Raw genomic sequence first — 21285 nt, forward strand, 5'->3', positions numbered from 1 at the left:
GATGGATTAACCAGTGAATGTTGTGGGTAATTTGGCTTCTGCTATTAATATATGCATCTTGGAAGCAGAATGTAAATAGCTAAAGTTCAATGGGTGTTGTGTGTATCCTGTGACTTAAGCTAAACAAAGCAAGCTGTTACAAAGTCATCAAATGCCCTTCCCTAGCAGTTCGGCGAATGAGATAGTGTATAGCTACATGCAGCATTAGATTCAAAAGTATTTTATGAAAGCTTTGCCCATGGAATAGATTATCAAGCAAAGCCTCTCATTGATTAATCAATGTGGCTCAGTTTTGTTCTGTCGAGCTCTCTGGTAGACTCCTCCCGAAAATTCACAGATACAAATTTCAGACACACACACATTTGAAAATTCAAAACAATGTTCTTTATACCGAAAATTCAAATAAACTAAGCACTCTTTTTGTATAGCAAAGAGCACTCGTCTCCAAACAAACTGGTAATTTGTACAAGTCCCTTATCAGTTCTGAGATACTTAGCTTGCAGCTGTGAGGCAATTCACAGTCCTTCTTTCACAAAGTGAAACACACTTTGCTCTGGTTTAGTTTCAAAGTGGGGAAAAATCAGCACACAAAGGTCAAAGTCAGCAAGGCAGGCACGAAACACAAGGATCAGATAATCCTCCACAATGGCCAAACCCACAGGCTGCTATTTATAGCAGCCTCACTAATTACCACAGCCCCACCCAACCACAGGTGGCCTCATTTTCTTTGATAATAATCTCTCAGTTGTTGCTGCCTATGCATAGCTCTCTGTATGCGTGGCTGTATCATTAACTCTTATTCCGAATCCAAGGAGGAGCTAGATAATGGATCTCCTTCTGAGCTGTCTGCCACAATCTCCTCCTCCCTGTCACTCATGTCTTCTTGGTCAGAGGAGCCTTCATCAGCAGATTCCACCGGGAGCAAAACAGACCTGCGGCATGTGGATGTCTCCCCCACATCCACAGTCCTTGGGGAAGGAGCTGGGCCAGAGCTAACCACAAGACGTTTAAACAGTGAAAGGTTAGTTTTACACTAAGGTAGGGGTATCAAACTCACTTCATCACTGTGGCATCATGTTATGTATCAGACTTCTCCCCCTCTTTGCTAAACTGGGCGTGGGAGTAGCCAGTGTGTGACACATCCGTCCCCTGGGCTGGTAATTTGACAGCCCTGTGCTAAGATATAATGAAAAGTGAAAATAAAACACATTTCTGTAATCAGGGAATAGTTTTGTTAAACTAATTAAAAAGCTAGAATGTTATAATCCATTAAATTTAAGAGCGTGCCAAGAGAGTCGAGTCGGTTTAGAACTCTCTAGTTAAAGTCTGCTTTCAACCCCTCTTTCTTAATATGCAACATGAGTATAATATGAGCATTTTTGTGCATTGCTCTTCTGATTGTCTATACAGTGATCTCTCGGTTAGCGCGGGGGTTACGTTCCAAGACCTCCCGCGCTAACCGATACTGGATGCGGAAGTAAAACCACCATCTGCGCATGTGCGCCATTTTTTTTCATGGCCGCACATGCGCAGATGGTGGAGTTTGCGTGTGGGGGGCGGGGAAGACCAAGGGAAGATTCCTTCAGCCGCCCAACAGCTGATCTGCTCCGCAGCGCGGAAGCAGCGAGGAGCCGAAGATGGGGTAAAGGCAAAGGGGAAACCCCATCTTCGGCTCCTCGCTGCTGCCGCGCTGCGGAGCGGATCAGGTGTTGGGCGGCTGAAGGAACCTTCCCTTGGTCTTCCCGCCAGATCACTTGCCGCTTGCCGCTTGCCAGTCCACGCCCCCCTGGATGAGCGGCCCCGCATGGCCCCAGCGCCGGACTCCGTTGCCGAACGCCGAAACCGGAAGGGGCGAGGTGGGGGAGAACGGGAGGCTCAGCATTCCGGCAGTCGCAGCGCTGGCTGTCAACTTTTCTTTTTAGCACTGGGGAGGCAAGTCAGCTCCTGCCCAGTTTTAAAAAGAAAAGTTGACAGCCAGCGCTGCGGCTGACGGAATGCTGAGCCTCCCGTTCTCCCCCACCTCGCCCCTTCCGGTTTCGGCGGTTTCGCAGCGCTGGCTGTCAACTTTTCTTTTTAGCACTGGGGAGGCAAGTCAGCTCCTGCCCAGTTTTAAAAAGAAAAGTTGACAGCCAGCGATTGTTCCGCTGCCGCCAGCATGGCCTGGCTGGCAGCGGAAGATGTAACCTTCGCAACCTCGGAGAGCTTCCTGGGCATGAAAGCTCACGAAAACCAGGAAGCTCTCCGAGGTTGCGAAGGAGCCCAGGATCACTCAGCTGCGGGTGGCAGGAAAGCGAATGTCATGGGGCTGGGCTCGGCTCCCCCAGCCCCGCCGCGGAAGGCTCCATTCTGTTCCCTGAATGGAGACCGCCGGCCGCTCAATCGGGCCGGCAGGGAACAGAATGGAGCCTTCCGCGGCGGGGCTGGGGGAGCCGAGCCCAGCCCCGTGACATTCGCTTTCCTGCCACCCGCAGCCGAGTGATCCTGGGCTCCTTCGCAACCTCGGAGAGCTTCCTGGGCATGAAAGCTCACGAAAACCAGGAAGCTCTCCGAGGTTGCGAAGGAGCCCACGATCAGTCGGCTGCCGGCGGGAGGAAAGCGAATGCCACGGGGCTGGGCTCGGCTCCCCCCTCGGCTCCCCCCCTTACCAGCCCCGCCGCGGAAGGCTCCATTCTGTTCCCTGCCGGCCCGATTGAGCGGCCGGCGGTCTCCATTCAGGGAACAGAATAAAAAAAAATTTATTTTTTAATATTTTATTTTTTTAAATAATATTTTTTGAAAAACCGCGTTGCAGCGTTTCGCGCTAATCGAGAACGCGCAAGTCGAGGGACCACTGTATTTCTTTTGGTATCATTTAAGAATCAGATGGCCTAATAAATGAGTACCATATTTTTCGGGGTATAAGACACACTGTAGTATAAGGTACACCTTTGTTTTGGGGGAGGAAAATAAAGGGGAGGGGAATCTACCTACCAGGTATTTATTTGACTAACGTCCTTAGTCTGGTCAGCTTCATCACATTATTTTATGGCTAGGGCTTAAAAAAACCTTATTTGGAGCAAATAATAATGAAAGAGCCTGCAAAGACTTAGGGCTGGAAAAACATTCTTTGGAGAGAGTAACATTGAAAGAGCCTGCAAGCCAGTAAGAACTGGGAAGATCGTTAGCACCTTGTTAGGGCTGGGAAAAAAACCTTCTAAAAAGCTACATTCAGAGTATAAGTCACACGCAAATTTTCAGCCTCTTTTAGGGAGGAAAAAGATGTGTCTTATACTCCAAAAATATAGTAAATGATTCTGTGAGGTTTTTATGGTTTGCTCAGATAATATATATATAAAGACCCAAACTATATTAATTAAGTTATAGATTAGCAATAGTTCATTATTTGATTGAAAAGATAACCAACCAACATTATTTGGGTTCTGGTCCTGATTGACATGCTATCACATGGCATGCTTTCCCCATCTAAGTCTATTTTTCATTATTTACTTCTTTGTTACATTTATTTCCTGCATATCTCACCATGGGATTACTCTAGGCATCCAACAATAATAAAAAGGAAGAAAAATTAAAAAGGCTGTAAAGAGAACAGTAGCAAAATAATAGAACAATAAAGTAACCAATGACAAAGGAACACAATGAAAATAAATACACCAATGTGATAAGAAAAATGACGGATGGGTGGAGAATAGAGAGCAAGTGGGAAGAGGTGGAGTCTGCCATTAATCTGGCAACCACCTCCAATGTGCCCTCCCAAATTTTGTTCCCACCCCTACTACTACTACTACTACTACTACTACTACTACTACTACTACTACTACTATTACTATTACTACACCACACCAGTACACACCAACAGCTTGGTTAGCATTAGCTAATATTGGGATTAGAAAGCTGCTACATGCAATTAATGAGCTTTGCGGTGGACTCTTCATACAGTTGCATGTAGCAAACATTGCTGCTTCTTGAATCTTCGCGCTAGACATTTGCTTGCATCTTCTTTGAAGAAAACTTCCACAAGTAGGAATTAGGGGATTTTTGTTCTCCCTGTTTTAGCTGTGAACCCCTCTTCCCTTCCATTTCCTTTTGGGGCTAGACAAGTTGGGTGTGTGCGCATGCCAATACCACTGGTTGCCAAGGTTCTTGGTTGGCATCTATCAAGTGCTGATTGTCCGCCCCACCCACCCACCCACCCATTCTGCCCCATCCCAACCTGGACCCTCAGTTGCAGAAGCTAAAGCAGTTTTTCCAACGCAAGCCCATGGAGGAGGAGGAGCCTACCACAGAAGAGCCACAAGCCAACGGGGAGCTGGTCAGCCCTTCCGGGGGGCCCATCTACTACTATGAGGAAGTGGAGGAGGAGGAGGAAGAGCCTGAACCACCAACGGAGCCGGAAAAACCCGTTAACGATAAACCTCACAAATTCAAGGATCACTACTTCAAGACACCTAAGTTTTGTGACGTCTGTGCCCGCATGATTGTCCGTAAGTTTCTATATACCATTTTATTATTATTATTATTATTATTATTATTATTATTATTGTTGTTGTTGTTGTTGTTGTTGTTGTTGTTGTTTGTTGTTGTTGTTTATTAAATTTATATGCCGAAGACTCAGGGTGCCTTACGACATATAAAAGCAGTATACATCGAGATATAATAATTAAAGTTAAAATTTAGAATTACATTAAAAGACCTATTAGCATGCACACATATCCATTCAAACAAACCTACTATACGTTCATTGGCCAGGGGGATGTGCATGAATCGTGCCTGAAAAAAAGGTAACAAAAGTGGGTATGGTAAGATATATTGAAAACCAACTAAGTCCTATCAGGTATATGATTTGGCTCAAATGGAAGGAGGAGATACCGATTATTTATTTAATTTATTTATTAATTGGACTTTTATTTTATTTATTTATTTATTTTTTGAATAATTTTTATTATACAAATAATACAAAATATAACATAATATACAAAACATAAAACAATGATCGTAACAATCGAAAACGATCGAATGGCGTGTCGATTGACAAGGTACAAATTGAAAGCTAGAAAAGGGGAGGGGAGGAAGTAGATAGGGAGAGGGTAGAGAGAAAGAAGGAAAAAGATAGAAAGAACAGAGAACGTAGAAAGGATAGAAAGGGTAAAAGGTTGGCGAATGTCCGGGGGAGCTGTACTGAGAACGAGAACTGTTTCTTATTTCATTAGCTTGTTACCATGGTTCGGTTTATTTATCAAGATTGGTTAGTGCAGGTGTTGAGTTAATCAAGTTAAAGAGATTTTAGAAAACGATAGTAAAGATACTGTCAGTATATATATAAAGTCTCTTAATATTATATTAAATATAAAATAGCTATATACCAGATTTGTAACTGGTCGTGCTTATATCTAACATATCATTCTTATGGCGTGTTATTCTCACTCTTTTTTCCTATCCAATTATAAAAAGGATCCCAACAGTTATTAAATGTATCCATAGTTTCGTTTCTTACTATTATAGTTAATTTCGTCATCTCTGCGCAGTATGTAATTTTTTTTATTATTGCATCATTCGAAGGTATCTCCTCATTCTTCCACCACTGCGCAAAGGTTAGTCTGGCTGCTGTTGTTAAGTGGACAATTAAATGTATTTGGGATTTAGGTAATTTTTGTCTAATAATGCCCAAAAAAAAACATTCAGGTTTTTTTTCTATTGTCAGATTAAGTATTTCGTCAATCCAAGTTCCAATTTTATTCCAATAAATTTTAGCTTTTGACCATTGCCACCATAAATGGAAGTAGGTGCCTATTTCTTGGTGACACTTCCAACAATAAGGTGAAAGTTTATTATTTAGTTGTGTTAATTTAATCGGGGTAATATGCCACCTGTAAAACATTTTAACTAAATTCTCTTTATAGGATGTGGCAATAGTCAATTTATAGTTTCTGCTCCAGAGTGTTTGCCACTCCTCTTCTTTAATTTCTTTTTTGAAATCCATATTCCATTGTTTAACATTAATTTTTTTGTTAATATTATCCAATTCGTTATAGTTTAGGTAACAATTAATTAATTGTTCTTGGGCTTCTGTACATAGTTTGTCTAACGGGGCATTTTTGATTATTCCAGGGTTATTTTTGTCCTTGTTAAATTTAGTTTGTATCTGTAAGTATTCCCACCACTCCGTTTTTTGACCGAAATTTTCCAATTCTATTCTTGATCTAATTTCCCCATTGGAATTTAATATATCCTTGTACCTTATTATATTGGTTTTTTAATGGAAATTAGGATGCACATATGCTTCTAATGGAGCATACCATGTAGGGATTCCTTTGTAAAGTTTAAACTTAATTTTTTTCCAGGTAAGTATTAAAGATTTCCTAATCAGATGGTTGGTAAAATATTTATGGGTCCTCGGCTTCTCATCCCAAAGATAGTAGTGCCATCCTAAGTGAAGGTCGTGACCTTCTAAGCTAAGTAATCTGGTGTTAGATAGGCTCATCCATTCTCTCATCCAAGTTAGTGAAGCGGCAATATAATAGTCTTTCCAAATTGGGAGTGCCAGACCTCCTTCATCTTTTCTATCCTGTAGGTATTTTAGGTGAATTCGAGGACGCTTGTTCTGCCAAATGAAGTTACTAGTAATTTTGTTCAATTTTATAAAGAATTCCTGTTTCAATTGAATTGGGATTGTTTGGAATAGGAACAATATTTTGGGCAAGATGCTAAGTTTTATAGCCGTGATTCTCCCAAGTAAGGAGAGTTGTAAATTTTTCCATTTCAACAAGTCAAGTTGTATTTTATCTATTAGTTTATTGTAGTTGTTTTCTTTTAAACTGGACACTTTATTTGTCAAATTAATACCTAAATATTTGATTTTTTTAAACTATTTGGATATTGAGTTTGGCTGTTAAGATAGCTTTCTGCGGTTCTCTCATATTTTTGGTTAAGATTTGAGTTTTAGTTTTATTTATTTTAAGACCTGCTGCTGTGCCATATTCTTCTAGGACAGCCAATAGTTTGGGTCCTGATACTAAAGGTTCTTCAATGATAAATACCAGGTCGTCCGTGAAAGCTTGTAGCTTGTAAGTTTCATTTTTGCATTTTAGCCCTTTTATATCCTCCTTTTTTCTAATGATTCTGGTTAGAACTTCTAATGTTAGGATAAACAGTAGTGGGGACAGTGGACACCCTTGTCTCATTCCTTTGTGAAGGGAAATTTTTGTCGATGTATCTCCATTGAGGATGACATATGCTGATTGGTCTGTATAGATGGCTTTTATTGCGTTTATAAATTTAGGGCCAAATTCCATATATTCAAGTTGTTTGAATATAAATTTCCAGGACACGTTATCAAAAGCCTTCTGAGCGTCGAGAAATATTAATGCCACTTTTTTTTCACTATGGGCTTCGTAGTATTCCAGGGTGTCCAATACTATTCTGATATTATTCTTTAACTGTCTCCCGGGGAGGAAGCCGTTTTGATCCGAATGTATGAATTGGTTTAGGAATCCTTTAATTCTGCTAGCTAGGATGGAGCTAAAAATTTTATAATCGGCATTTAGAAGAGAGATAGGGCGATAATTAGCTATGTCTGTAGGGTCCGTATCTTTTTTTAATATTAGCGCTAGGTTTGCTTCTGTCCAGGATGTTGGAATTATGCCTCTATCTAAGGCTTCATTTAAAGTTTCTAGCAGGGCCTTTTCCATTTCTTTGGGGAGGTCTTTATAGAACTCGGGTGGGAGGCCGTCAGGGCCCGGGGCTTTATTATTTTTCTGCCCTTTAATTGCTTCTTTTAATTCTATGTCAGTAATTGGCTTATTTATTGTATCTATCATTTCCTGGGGTACTTTAGGGAGGTTAGCCTGTTCTAAAATTTCTTGTATTTTTTGGTCATGTTCAATGTTAGCTATATTTTCAGGATTATCATAGAGCTTACTGTAAAATTCACTAGCAATCTGTTTTTTCCTTTCCAAGTCATGGCATATTTCCCCATTTGTTGTCTTAAGGCAGTTTATGAGTTTCTTTTCTTTTTGTTTTTTGAGTTTATTAGCTAACCATTTGCTAGGTTTGTTGGCATTTTCAAAGTTATATTGACTGCAACTTTTAATTTGTTGTGCTAGGTTTTGTTGATCTATTAAATTTAACATGTTTTATTTGTGACATTTTTTGTTTAAGTTCTTTTTTGGGGGGATATTTTTGTAGGTTTTCTTCTAGAGATCTATATTCTTCTTCAAGTTTAATCGATTTCTGTTTTTTTAGTTTGTGTTCTTTGGCCATATACGAAATAGCTATTCCTCTGGTTACGGCTTTGGCTGTATCCCATACATTTTGAAGGCTAGTGTGTTCTTTAATGTTTTCTTGAAAGAAAAATTTCATTTCTGTTTGTAGCTTCTGTTTAAAACTTTCCTGGTTAAGTATAGATTTTTGAAGCGTCCATCTAGGACATTGTTTGGTTCCTTTCCATATTACTTTTAGCGCATTGTAGTCTGAAATAAGATTGGGTTCTATCTCTACCGATTGAAATTTGGTATTAAGTTCTATTGTGGTCCAGACCATATCCAGTCTTGACCAAGATTGGTGCCTATCTGAATAGAAAGTGAATTTTTTGAGGTTAGGATTTCTGTCTCTCCAACTGTCTTTAAGTTTTAATTCTTTAATTAAGTCAAAAAAGGCTTTGGGTAATATTTTTTTCTTGTGCTTATTCCTTTTATCGTTATTATAGTCCAGTTCCTTATCGATTATTTCGTTAAAATCCCCCAATAAGCAAATATTGTCCGTAGCATATTCTTTTATGATATTAAGTAATTTTTTATAAAATCTTTCTTGGCCCTCATTCGGGGCGTAAATATTAATTAAGGTTATTGTTTCTAATTCTTTTTGTAATTCTAATATCAAAACTCTACCTTCTCTATCTTTATATTTCAATTTAGCTTGAATGTTGGGATTAATATAACAAATTACAACTCTCTTTTTTTCGGAGGCTAGAGATGTAAACAGGTTCCCAAGTTTATTTCTATTAAGAAGATGTTCAAATTTGTTTTTAATATGCACTTCTTGCATTGCAATAATATCTAAGTTTAATTTAGCAATTTTGTTTAAAATTTTATTTCTTTTTTTTGGCGCGTTCAGTCCATTTATGTTAATTTATAGCTCAATTCCCCTGTTAGATGAATTTTGTGCTAAATTTTGGTTATCTGTACTTTGGTCTAGTTGCCCTAGTACTTCTAGTCTCTTTTGGTAAGCCTGCGTAGCCATTATTTCCCGTATTTATATTATCGGTGGCCAGTGTTTCTTCCGATCTATTTGGAATCTGATCCACTGGCTGTTCACTGATTGGTGTAGTATTCCTAGTTTCTTTATTGTTTGTTATTTCGGTCGTCCGATCATTAGTAAAATGTTTTTCAAAAAATTCCTCCGCTTTATCGACCGAATCTATTTTAATCTTTCTCTCTTGCCAGGTCACAAGCATTCCCTCTGGGACAAGCCATCTAAAGTTAATGTTGTGCCTGGTCAGTTTAGCTGATAAGAAAGTGTATGGCCTACGTAAGTCTCTGACGTGCTTCGGGACTTGTTTTAGAATAACCAGTTGTCTCCCTTTGTAGTCTATGGGGTCTTTCCGTGCTCTATGAAGAATTTCGTCTCTGACTGATTTTTTTACAAGTTTGATGTGAACTTCCTTAGGGAGGTTATAGCGTCTGGCGTAATTAGTATTGATCCTGTAGACTTCGTCTATTTCGTTTAGCATTGTGTCCTTTTCAATGCCTAACGCCTTTGAAAGAATGTCGGCCATAATGTCTGGTAAGTCCTCACTTTTCTCCTCCCTGAGGTTTTGAAATCTAAGGAAGTGGTTAGCTTTTTCGCTCTCAAGTTGAATTACAGTGTTTTCTAATTCTTTATTGGCATGGACTAATTTTTCAGTTAGATCTTCCATTTGTTTATGATCCTGGTCAATCCTATTTTCCAGATCCTGAATTTTTTGTTCTTGTTTTAACATCTATTGTTCAAAAGCCTCATGCCTTTTATCCATATTTTGCATCCTTTCTTTTAACTCGGATGTATCGTTTCTCACTTCACCTACCGTATTTTTCGCTCTATAAGACGCACCTGCTGATAAGACGCACCTAGTTTTTAGAGGAGGAAAATAGAAAAAAATATTTTGAGCCAAAAAGTAGGCTAAAATATTTATTACAATAACACTGCCCTAGGGGAATTGGGAAAATATACAAACAAGCCCCCCTCTCTCTTTCTTTCTATCTCTCCCTCTTTCTCTCTACATTTCTTTCTCTTTCTCTCTCTCCCTTTCTCTGTCCCTCTCTTTCTTTCTCTCTGTCCCTCTCTTTCTTTCTCTCTGTCCCTCTTTCTTTCTCTCTGTCCCTCTCTTTCTTTCTCTCTGTCCCTCTCTTTCTCTCTCTCTGTCCCTCTCTTTCTTTCTCTCTGTCCCTCTTTCTTTCTCTCTGTCCCTCTCTTTCTTTCTCTCTGTCCCTTTCTTTCTCTCTGTCCCTCTTTCTTTCTCTCTCTTATCTCTCCTCTCACTCACTCTCTTTGTATCTCTCTCTTTCTCTCTCTCCTTCTCTATCTCTCCCTCTTTCTCTCTCCCCCTTTCTACCTCTCCTCTCCCTTTCTCTGTCCCTCTATTTCTTTCTCTCTGTTCTTCTCTTTCTTTCTCTGTCCCTCTTTCTTTCTCTCTCTTATCTCTCCTTCTCTCACTCACTCTCTTTGTATCTCTCTATTTCTCTCTCTCCTTCTCTATCTCTCCCTCTTTCTCTCTCCCCCTTTCTATCTCTCCTCTCCCTTTCTCTGACCCTCTCTTTCTTTCTCTCTGTTCTTCTCTTTCTTTCTCTCTGTCCCTCTCTTTCTTTCTCTCTGTCCCTCTCTTTCTTTCTCTCTGTCCCTCTTTCTTTCTCTCTGTCCCTCTCTTTCTTTCTCTCTGTCCCTCTCTTTCTCTCTGTCCCTCTTTTTTTCTCTCTCTTATCTCTCCTTCTCTCACTCACTCTCTTTGTATCTCTCTCTTTCTCTCTCTCCTTCTCTATCTCTCCCTCTTTCTCTCTCTCCCTTTCTATCTCTCCTCTTCCTTTCTCTCTCTTTCTTTCTCTTTCTCTCTCCCTTATTTTTTCTGTTTTTCTGCTGTGGGCGGTTTAGGGCCCCTCAAACCCCGACGACCTCGCCCCCGGATCCTGGCCGGGACAGGGCAGCTTCCTCTGACAGGCGCCGCGCGGGGCCGAGGGGGCTCAGCAGGAGGCGCAGCGGCGGGCGGAGAGAGGGAAGGGGGGGCAGCGGCATCCCTCCTGGCCTTGGCGGGCCGCCCGACCCTCCCCACCTCCTGCAAACGCGGCGGGCGGCGGGGGGAGAGCAAGGAGCCGGCTCCGGCGGGCGTGGGGCTTGGCTGGCTGGCTGGCGGGGGGAGCGCCGCTGGTGGTGCGAAGGGAGACCCTTCTCCGGGAGGGAGGGGGCCAGGCAGCAACTAGCCAACCGAGTTCGCAGCCAAACTTTGCACAGGCGGCGGCCGGCTGCGAGCGACTGGCTGGGTTTTGGGTCTTTGAGACCTCCCCGCCTCCTGAAGCGATTCCCGTAGCCTTCCCAAAGGCTCAGAACCACCAACGCTCCTCCGGTGCCGCTCCGCCTCCTAAACCTGCAGGGTGGAGGCGTCCCCCGGCCCAGCACTTCCAGAGGCCGAAAGGCGCGGCTCTCTTCGGGGTTGGGAAGAGGAGAGGCGGCGACAGAGGCGGCGGTCTCCAGATGAGTATATCGCCGCCCCCCCCTCTGCTCCAGCGCCTCCCTCCCCTCCCTGCCTGCATCTTCGCTCCATAAGACGTGGCTGATTGTCCATCCTACTTTGGAAGGAAAAAAACTGCGTCTTATGGAGTGAAAAATACGGTATTTCTTTTTTAATATCTTCATGGTTCTTAAGCATTAACTCCTGCATTTGGAGCAACATGGATTGAAGATCTTTGTATGAATTAGACCTTTCTCTGGGCAGCATATCATCCAGCGATCTCTGAGAAGAGGGGCTAGTTATAGCTGAGGTGGATTGATTTATTGACCTCTTCCCGGATCCCAATCTAGTCAGGTTAGATAGACTCGTCATTTTAGCGATATTCCACCCGCTGGCCCACTTATATAGATCCCTAATAGTCCGTTCCAGAGTTAGATAAGAAGAAAATGGTTAATTAGTGTGTTAAGTATTTAGATATAGAAATAGCAATTCAAATACTTTATATTAAGGATCCTCAAATCAATTGGCCTATAGAAATAGAAGGGTAAGTGATGAAAGAAAGGTATGAATGTAGTTTTTTTTATCAGGCAGAGCAAATAGGTGTAGATAGCACTGTACACAGATATGTTAAGCTGTTAGAAGGGAGTACAATAGCTTAGCTTCAGTTACATTCAATACTTGTAGGTTTTGTGGTTAGTTTCCCCCAGCTGCGAAATTCAATCAAATTTTACAGTAATAACAATATAAATATATCAATGGGGGTGTTTCCTTATATTATTTGAGAGATAGTAAACCGTCAAAGAGAGATATTTGTACTTCAATCAAAATTCCTTAAAATCTTAAGAGCTTTGAAACATGCTAAATTAAATAAATTTTATTTATTTATTTATTTTATTTATTATTTAGATTTGTATGCCGCCCCTCTCCGCGGACTCGGGGCGGCTCACAACAAGGCATAAACAAATCGTAACAAATCTAAATAAATTTAAATATTTAAAAAAGTTTAAAAAGAACCCCAATATACTAACAAGCACACACACAAACATACCATACATAAATTGTACATGCCCGGGGGAGATGTCTCAGTTCCCCCATGCCTGACGACAGAGGTGGGTTTTACGAACTTTACGGAAGGCAGGGAGAGTAGGGGCAGTTCTAATCTCCGGGGGGAGTTGGTTCCAGAGAGTCGGGGCCGCCACAGAGAAGGCTCTTCCCCTGGAGCCCGCCAACTGACATTGTTTAGTTGACGGGACCCGGAGAAGGCCCACTCTGTGGGACCTAATCGGTCGCTGGGATTCGTGCGGCAGGAGGCGGTCTCAGAGGTATTCTGGTCCAATGCCATGAAGGGCTTTAAAGGTCATAACCAACACTTTGAATTGTGACCAGAAATTGATCGGCAACCAATGCAGACTGCGGAGTGATGGCGAAACATGGGCATACCTAGATAAGCCCATGCCTGCTCTCGCAGCTGCATTCTGCACGATCTGAAGTTTCCAAACACTTTTCAAAGGTAGCCCCATGTAGAGAGTGTTACAGTAGTCGAACCTCGAGGTGATGAGGGCATGAGTGACTGTGAGCAATGAGTCCCGGTCCAGATAGGGCCGCAACTGGTGCACCAGGAGAACCTGGGCAATCGCCCCCCTCGCCACAGCTGAAAGATGGTTCTCTAATGTGAGCTGTGGATCGAGGAGGATGCCCAGGTTGCGGACCCTCTCCGAGAGGGTCAATAATTCCCCCCCCAGGGTAATGGACGGACAGATGGAATTGTCCTTGGGAGGCAGGACCCACAGCCACTCCGTCTTATCCGGGTTGAGTTTGAGTCTGTTGACACCCATCCAGGCCCCAACAGCCTCCAGACACCGGCACATCACTTCCGCTGCTTCGTTGACTGGACATGGGGTGGAGATGTAAAGCTGGGTATCATCAGCGTACTGATGATACCTCACCCCATGCCCTCGGATGATCTCACCCAGCGGTTTCATGTAGATATTAAATAGCAGGGGGGAGAGGACCGACCCCTGAGGCACCCCACAAGGGAGAAACCTCGGGGCCGACCTCTGACCCCCTACTAACACCGACTGCAACCGGCCAGAGAGGTAGGAGGAGAACCACTGAAGAACAGTGCCCCCCACTCCCAATCCCTCCAGCCGGTGCAGAAGGATACCATGGTCGATGGTATCGAAAGCCGCTGAGAGGTCAAGGAGCACCAGGACAGAGGATAAACCCCTGTCCCGGGCCCGCCAGAGATCATCCATCAACGCGACCAAAGCAGTTTCCGTGCTGTAACCGGGTCTGAAACCCGACTGCTGGGGACCTAGATAATCGGCTTCTTCCAAGGACCGTTGGAGCTGGAGCGCCACCACCTTCTCAACAACCTTCCCCATAAAGGGAAGGTTGGAGACTGGGCGATAGTTATTAAGTATGGCTGGGTCCAGGGAGGGCTTCTTGAGGAGGGGGCGCACAAGCGCTTCTTTATAGAGAGTTGGAAAAACTCCCCTCCCCAAGGAAGCGTTGGTAATCTCCTGGACCCAGCTCCGTGTCACCTCCCTGCTGGCCGAGACCAACCAGGAGGGACACGGATCCAGTAAGCAGGTGGCGGAACTCACAGATCCAATGGCCTTGTCCACTTCATCAGGTGTCACCAGATCAAACTCTTCCCAGACAGGTGGACAAGTACGTGCCCCAGTCACCCTGACTGACTCGTTGTCAGTCGACTCTGTTTCCCAATTGGAGTCGAGATCGGCCCGGATCTGAGCGATTTTATCAGCGAAAAACTTGTTAAAATCCTCAGCACTGCTCTGCAAGGGCTCCCCAACTCCCCCCTGATTAAGAAGGGAGCGGGTCACCCTAAACAGAGCGGCCGGGCGGGATTCCGCTGATGCAATCAAGGTGGCATGGTATGCGCATCTTGCCGCCTTGAGCGCCACTTTGTAAGTCTTAATAAAAGCTCTTACAAGTGTTCGATCAGATAGTTAGGGAAAGATTGTATATACAAGCTAATCAAGATTAATACAATTCATTTCTAACATTCAATAGTAAATCTAATGGCTAATATTTTTAAAAGTAATAGTATCAATAAGCTAGAAAATCCTAATAACCAATAATTAAAGGGGAGGTCTCTTAGTATAGTAATAATAGTAACAGTATATTAAATAGCAATGTAGTGAAGTATCCAGGTAATCTACTGATAAATTAATAATTTACTAGTAAATTATTAATTTATCAGTAGATTACCTGGATACTTCCCGGTGTAGGTCCAAAGTGTCAGCAAAGGCAGTCAGCAGACACCCCAAAACTCCCTCCGAATCGCCACCTCCAGGCCTCCGCTTCCCCCGCAGACAAAACAGGACGGAAGAAGCCCAAAAAGTATTGAGTTGTTCTTCCAGGGCCAGCCGAGTGTGACGCAGCAGCAAAGCAAAAAGCAAAAAGGAGAATGTAGGAAACGCGCCGTTCAGTCGGGATCTCTGTTGAAGCCTCAGATGAAAGAGAGCATTTCTTTATATTTTGGTAATCCTCGGGGGACGTCAGGTCTTCTTGGTACGAAGTAAAAGCCTTGCGAGATGTTTCCTATATTTTGTAATATTTATTGACTCGAACGTTGCATTGCCGCCAGCCGGGGGGAGGAACATGGCAGCTCCTCCCTCCTCCTACTCGAGTCTTAGGTGTTTATAATTAGTTAGAGTTTTAGGTTTGGTGACGTTGCCCCGTGGAAAGACTCACTTGTAAAAAGTTATTTCACAATGTATCCAGTTCTGGTATGTTGTTTGTCAGCTCCTCCGTCTCGAACGCCTCGCTAGTATCAATTTATTTATTTATTTATTTATTATTTGGATTTGTATGCCACCCCTCTCCGAAGACTTTCCTCCAGCCGGGAACAATCTAGGCCGCCATGTTGCTCCTAGCTTACAGGCGCACAATCATGTAGGAGATAAACCGCTCCGTTGATCCGGCCGCCGCCTTGGGATCAAACTAATGGCACCCCCTTTCTGACAGACCCTTTCCGCAGGGTCTGTGGCCCCCGAGGGACCTTTGAGTACCTGTAAAACGGTGGTGTTTGACGGAGCTCGGCTCCACACCGTCCGTTCAGTTCCACAGTTGGCTCCGCCCCATCTATTTATTAATTGGACTTTTATGCCGGCCCTCTCCAAGGACTCGATTTATGGCTAGTGGAAAAATGGTAAGCTGTTGTTTTACGGCTAGTGGATTTATGATTTACGTCTAGTGATTTACGTCTAGTGGAAAAATGATAAGCTGTTGAAACAGAGAACGGTATATGTTCATGTACACCATGCATGGTTGTTTAAGTTTAATGTAGGTAGTTATCTCTAAGTAGGTAGTTAGCCCAACCAAAGAATCCTAAGACAGCCCCCTCACCCTCACACAGACAGGCATGGTACTAGAATATTAACTGACAGCAAACAGCACTCCTTACCACCACTGATGGTGCTATCTAGCTAGGCAGTGGTGAGCTTTAAAACCCGTTGCTAGCGGTTTGTGTGCGTGCAATTCTTCTGCGCATGTTCAATAATAAAAATAAATAATGCTAATTTATTAGACTTATATGCCAACCCTCTCCGAAGACTCAGAGGAGCTTCTGCACATGTGGAGAAACATCCCGGGCAGGTGGGTAGTGTGTTCTGGGTGGATGGGCGGAGCATCCCAGATGGGTGGGCGGAGCATCCCATCACTGCCGCTACCAGTTTGCAGAACCTAGCTGAACCGGGATCAATCCACTGCTGTAGCCAGGGTAATGAAATGTCTGCAAGTAAGCAAGCAAGGTCAGAGGGCATCAAGGGCCCCTCGTAGTTATCTCTTATGGACGTGCCAAAATTCAGGAAATCCTTAGCAATCTTTCACAGCAAACTATGAATGGTGGAGGAACATTCTAGAAAGAATGGCAGAACGTACCTATAGACATAGGTTATAGGTGATGTCAGATGGACCATGAGGTCATTGTGCAAACAATGAAATCAGGCCATGGGCCATTGTTTCTGATACAAGTACATAAGTAGGGTCATTTGCAGTGTGATACATTTGCCCACACTTGATCTCTGAACACTTACGTGTTAATTCGAGCTTTATCAGCTCTTCAGTTCTGAAAGGAGTGGCCTTTTTAATCACCCACAATTTTGACCTCCAGGATGGTTGTCTGTAGAGGTACATCTAAAGCCAAGCCAAAGGGAGAAAAGGTTGCCTGATGATATTTCTGTTTTTTAAAACTTTTGTTTTTAAGTTATCTTTCAAAACATTGTCAGAAGTGGAATCCTCCCGGTTCAGATCGGTTCACCTAAATCAATAGCAAGCAGGGATGGGCTACTGCCCGGAAGGGGGGGGGGGGGCGCAGTGGGGTAGCAAAAACGGAGCTCCACCCCAGAGCAACCAATTTCGTAAGCTCCTTAAAATCCACCTCTGCCGTCAGGCATGAGGGAACTGAGATATTCTTTCCCCCTAGGCTTCTACAATTTATGTATCGTATGTTTGTATGTATGATTGGTTTTTAAAATAAGGGGTTTTAGCTGTTTTTAGTATTGGATTGTCGCATGTTGTTTTTACCACTGTTGTTAGCTGCCCCGAGTCTACGGAGAGGTGCGGCATACAAATCCAATAAATAAATAAATAAATAAATTTGCACTGAAAGATGTTGAAAGAAAATGCAGGGCGTTCTACATAAGCCATGCCCACAGTGTGGTAGTAAATTTTTTGCTAGCCCTTCACTGGTAGCAAGCCACTGATGACATCACAATGATGATGTAATGGAACCGGTTCTGTAGGTGCTGGTCTGTGGAGGCCACCATCTTTTTTAAAAAATTGAATTTATTTTAAAAAAAAATTCTGTTTTTTTTCTCTTCTGTGCATGTGCAGAAGCCGAGTTTCCAGCATTGTGCACACATCACCATCTTGTTTTCAGCTCTTTTTGGAGGGGGGGTTATTTTTATTTTTGGCACTGTGCATGCACACAAATGGCCCACAGCTACGTGGCACAGGGGAAAGCCAACCACCCCTGGTCAGGATGTATGGATTCCACTAGTCTATTTTTAAAAGTAACCCAAACTACTTTTTCCTTTACACCAAGCTCATTTTTATTTATTTATTTTTATTTATTTATTTGTCAAACAAGTATAGTATTATAGTACATATGAACATAACATAACATAAGTAGAACATAGTAATAGAAAGGATAATAAGACAATAGGACAGGGACATTAGGCACAAAAGTGCACTTATGCACGCCCCTTACAGACCTCTTAGAAAAGGAGAGAGGTCAATTGTAGATAATGTAAGGTTGAAGATTTTGGGGTTGGGGGAAGCAACAACAGACTCAGGTAATGAGTTTCAGGCAGTGACCACTCTATTGCTGAAATCGTATTTTCTGCAGTCAAGTTTGGAGCGATTTACATTCAGTTTGTATCTATTATTCTTTTGCTGAGAATATGCTGCTGATTGTAGTTTTAGTTAAACTGATGATCATAGTTCAGCTAAAACTGTTTGTGATGGAGGCTACCAGTCCTCCTCTCCTAGTGTAAAAGAGAAATGAGAGTTTGTCAGGGCTGAAGAGAAGTTAGCTGTCAGAAATGAGGCCAAAACTGAAAAGCGGAAGCCAGAAAGGAGATTCAAGGAATCAAAGCCGAGGAACGAATAGAAATATGCTACGGCAGCCTTCCCCAGTTTGGTATAAACAATGGTATAATCCAGAAATGCATGAAACATTTATCATGGAAGTTGGTCAAGATGCCTGACCATGGTGGGAATGATAGCCCAATACATGGCACTATACATTTGTTTGTTTGTATAATTATTTAGTTAGTTAGTCAAGTACTAATTGGTAGTATTCAAAGATATAACCATGTACATGATACTAGTAGAAGACAAACATTAGGACAGGGGATGGAAGGCACTCTGGTGCACTTATGCATGCCCCTTACTGACCTCTTAGGAATCAGGAGAGGTCAACAGTGGATAGTCTAAGAGTAAAAGTTTGGGGGTATCTTATTGGTTCAAGCCAGGCCAGAGGTCAACCGTGGGCCTCCTGTGGATTCTTTCAATCCACGAGGCCAAGAACTGGTGGGGAGCAGGAAGACCTCTCACGCTAAAAGCTAGAAATCCTTCCTCCCCAAGATGAGTCTCCAGGCTACATATTTCGATAGAACTGAACATACACAGAGTTTTCCCTTGCGGTTTCTCACAGAACATTTTAAAATGGCAAAAGGGAGTACAGTGGTACCTCTATTTACGAACGTAATTCGTTCCATGACCAGGTTTTAAGTAGAAATGTTTGTAAGAAGAAGCAATTTTCCCCATTGGAATCAATGTAAAAGCAAATAATGTGTGCGATTGGGGAAACCACAGGGAGGGTGGAGGCCTTGTTTCCTCCCAGGAGATTCCTAGAGAGGCCCCATCGAGGCTTCTCCCTGCCTTCTCTGGCCCTGTTTCCTCCCAGGAGATTCCTAGAGAGGCCCCATCGAGGCTTCTCCCTGCCTTCTCCGGCCCTGTTTCCTCCCAGGAGATTCCTAGAGAGGCCCCACCGAGGCTTCTCCCTGCCTTCTCCAGCCCTGTTTCCTCCCAGGAGATTTCTAAAGAGGCCCTACAGAGGCTTCTCCCCGCCTTTTCCGTTTACAGCTTTGGAGGCTCGGGTTTGTAAGTGGAAAATGGTTCTTGAGAAGAGGCAAAAAAATCTTGAACACCCGGTTCTTATCTAGAAAAGTTTGTTAGTAGAGGCATTCATAGGTAGAGGTACCTCTGTATATTTCGGAAATGCTGATGTTTCATCCTGCAGTCATTGCTTGAAAGTAATTTCCCCTCCATCTGGGAGACAAATGGCTTCTTTGTATGCTTTTAAATGGTTCATGTCTGGCTCAATTAGAAGGCATGTTGCGGTGTTATCTATCGCTTGATTCCAGAAATGGGTACTATCGGGGATGGGCAGGCAGGTGGGGAAAACGCCTTAGCCTAGAGTACCACTGATTCCTTTTCTTTCCTTGCAGTCAACAACAAACATGGCTTGAAATGCAAGGACTGCAAAACTCACATCCATCATCACTGCCAAAGTTATGTGGAATTTCAGCGCTGCTTCGGCAAGATAGTAAGTGCCTCTTCTGACCCCCAATGCAATGCACCTGCCCTCTGCCGATTGCTATCATAACATGATTTGAAAGGGCAGGCTGCAGTTCTGGTTCTGTGCTTGCTGCGTTAGACATGTAGAGAATGCTGAGGTGTACGGGCTACAAGAATGGTGGGAGGTCTTAAGCATAAAACGTATCAGGAAAGACTTAATGAACTCAATCTGTATAGTCTGGAGGACAGAAGGAAAAGGGGGGACATGATCGAAACATTTAAGTATGTTGAAGGATTAAATAAGGTTCAGGAGGGAAGTGTTTTTAATAGGAAAGTGAACACAAGAACAAGGGGACACAATCTGAAGTTAGTTGGGGGAAAGAACAAAAGCAACATGAGAAAATATTATTTTACTGAAAGAGTAGTAGATGCTTGGAACAAACTTCCAGCAGACATGGTTGGTAAATCCACAGTAACTGAATGTAAACATGCCTGGGATAAACATATATCCATTGTAAGATAAAATAAAGGAAATAGTATAAGGGCAGACTAGACTTTTTCTGTCGTCAGTCTTCTATGTTTTTATGTTTCTATTTGTAGAAGGGGGGATAACTTTTGTTCCAGAAAGGCATGCTACTTTGAAAAAGGTAATATCTTTATCGGTCGTTTTTAATCGTAAATGTAACCAAAGTTGTATGCGTAAGAACCTGTCTATTAGAATCTGAGAGCTCACAGCTAGAATATAATTACGGTAGGTAAAATTGCGGTGGTTTTTTGTGTATTATTGTTGGTATAAGGCTGCGGTTACTACAGGGGTGGTGCAGTGATTAGACTGCAGCACTGCAGGCTCCTTCGGCTAACTGCTAGCTGTAGCTCAGTAGTTCAAATCCCACCAGCAGCTCAAGGTTGACTCCACCTTCCATCCTTCCAAGGTGGGAAAAATAAGGACCCATATTGTTGGGGGCAAGAGGCTGATTCTGTAAACTGCTTAGAGAGGGCTGTAAAAGCACTATGAAGTGGTATATAAGTCTAAATGCTGTTGCTAAATGCTAATTAGCAAAATGGCGACTATTGCAATATTGTCTTTTAAAGAAATGAGGAAATAAAACTATTTAATTTGGTTTTGGAAAGAATGGCTAAAAATCTGTTGACTAGACAGGAGAGAAGGAAACTTAAGAAATTTAACCCTGGAATTTAGCTACTATATGGGCTTTGATACCTGTGTTCTGCAGCTCTTCCTGCAGTAAGGCATTTTATTCAGCCATGCTCTATTTGTGAAGTCTCTAATTATTACTGGATATGGCTGAGTTTCTGGAGAGTTCATACCAGTGACTGTGTCTGGTAAATATGGCAGGAACTCAGAGGTGGTATTCGCTTACCCTCCCTACTGGTTCCCATACGACCGGCCTTCTGCGTTCGTGCATGCGCCCGGCCTTCTACATCTGTGCACATGCCCAGTCTTCTGCACATGTGTTTTTCTCACATGTACGCCTTCCACATATGCACCCACCTTTCAAAATGCAGCTAATTATGACGGCATT

At 42.9% G+C, this 21285-nt stretch overlaps 1 protein-coding gene across 1 annotated transcript in view; it reads left to right on the forward strand.

Annotated features, from left to right (window-relative positions):
- Nucleotides 1-21285, forward strand: part of STAC3 (SH3 and cysteine rich domain 3) — a 42984-nt gene that overhangs the window by 9308 nt on the left and 12391 nt on the right. The window contains exons 2-3 of the mRNA XM_070736063.1: nucleotides 4223-4481; nucleotides 19675-19772. Of these exons, the coding sequence (XP_070592164.1) occupies nucleotides 4259-4481; nucleotides 19675-19772 (321 nt within the window). The 5' untranslated portion in view covers nucleotides 4223-4258. The remainder of the gene's footprint in view (nucleotides 1-4222; nucleotides 4482-19674; nucleotides 19773-21285) is intronic.

Source organism: Erythrolamprus reginae, chromosome 2, assembly GCF_031021105.1.
Source record: "Erythrolamprus reginae isolate rEryReg1 chromosome 2, rEryReg1.hap1, whole genome shotgun sequence".
Lineage (NCBI taxonomy): Eukaryota > Metazoa > Chordata > Lepidosauria > Squamata > Dipsadidae > Erythrolamprus > Erythrolamprus reginae.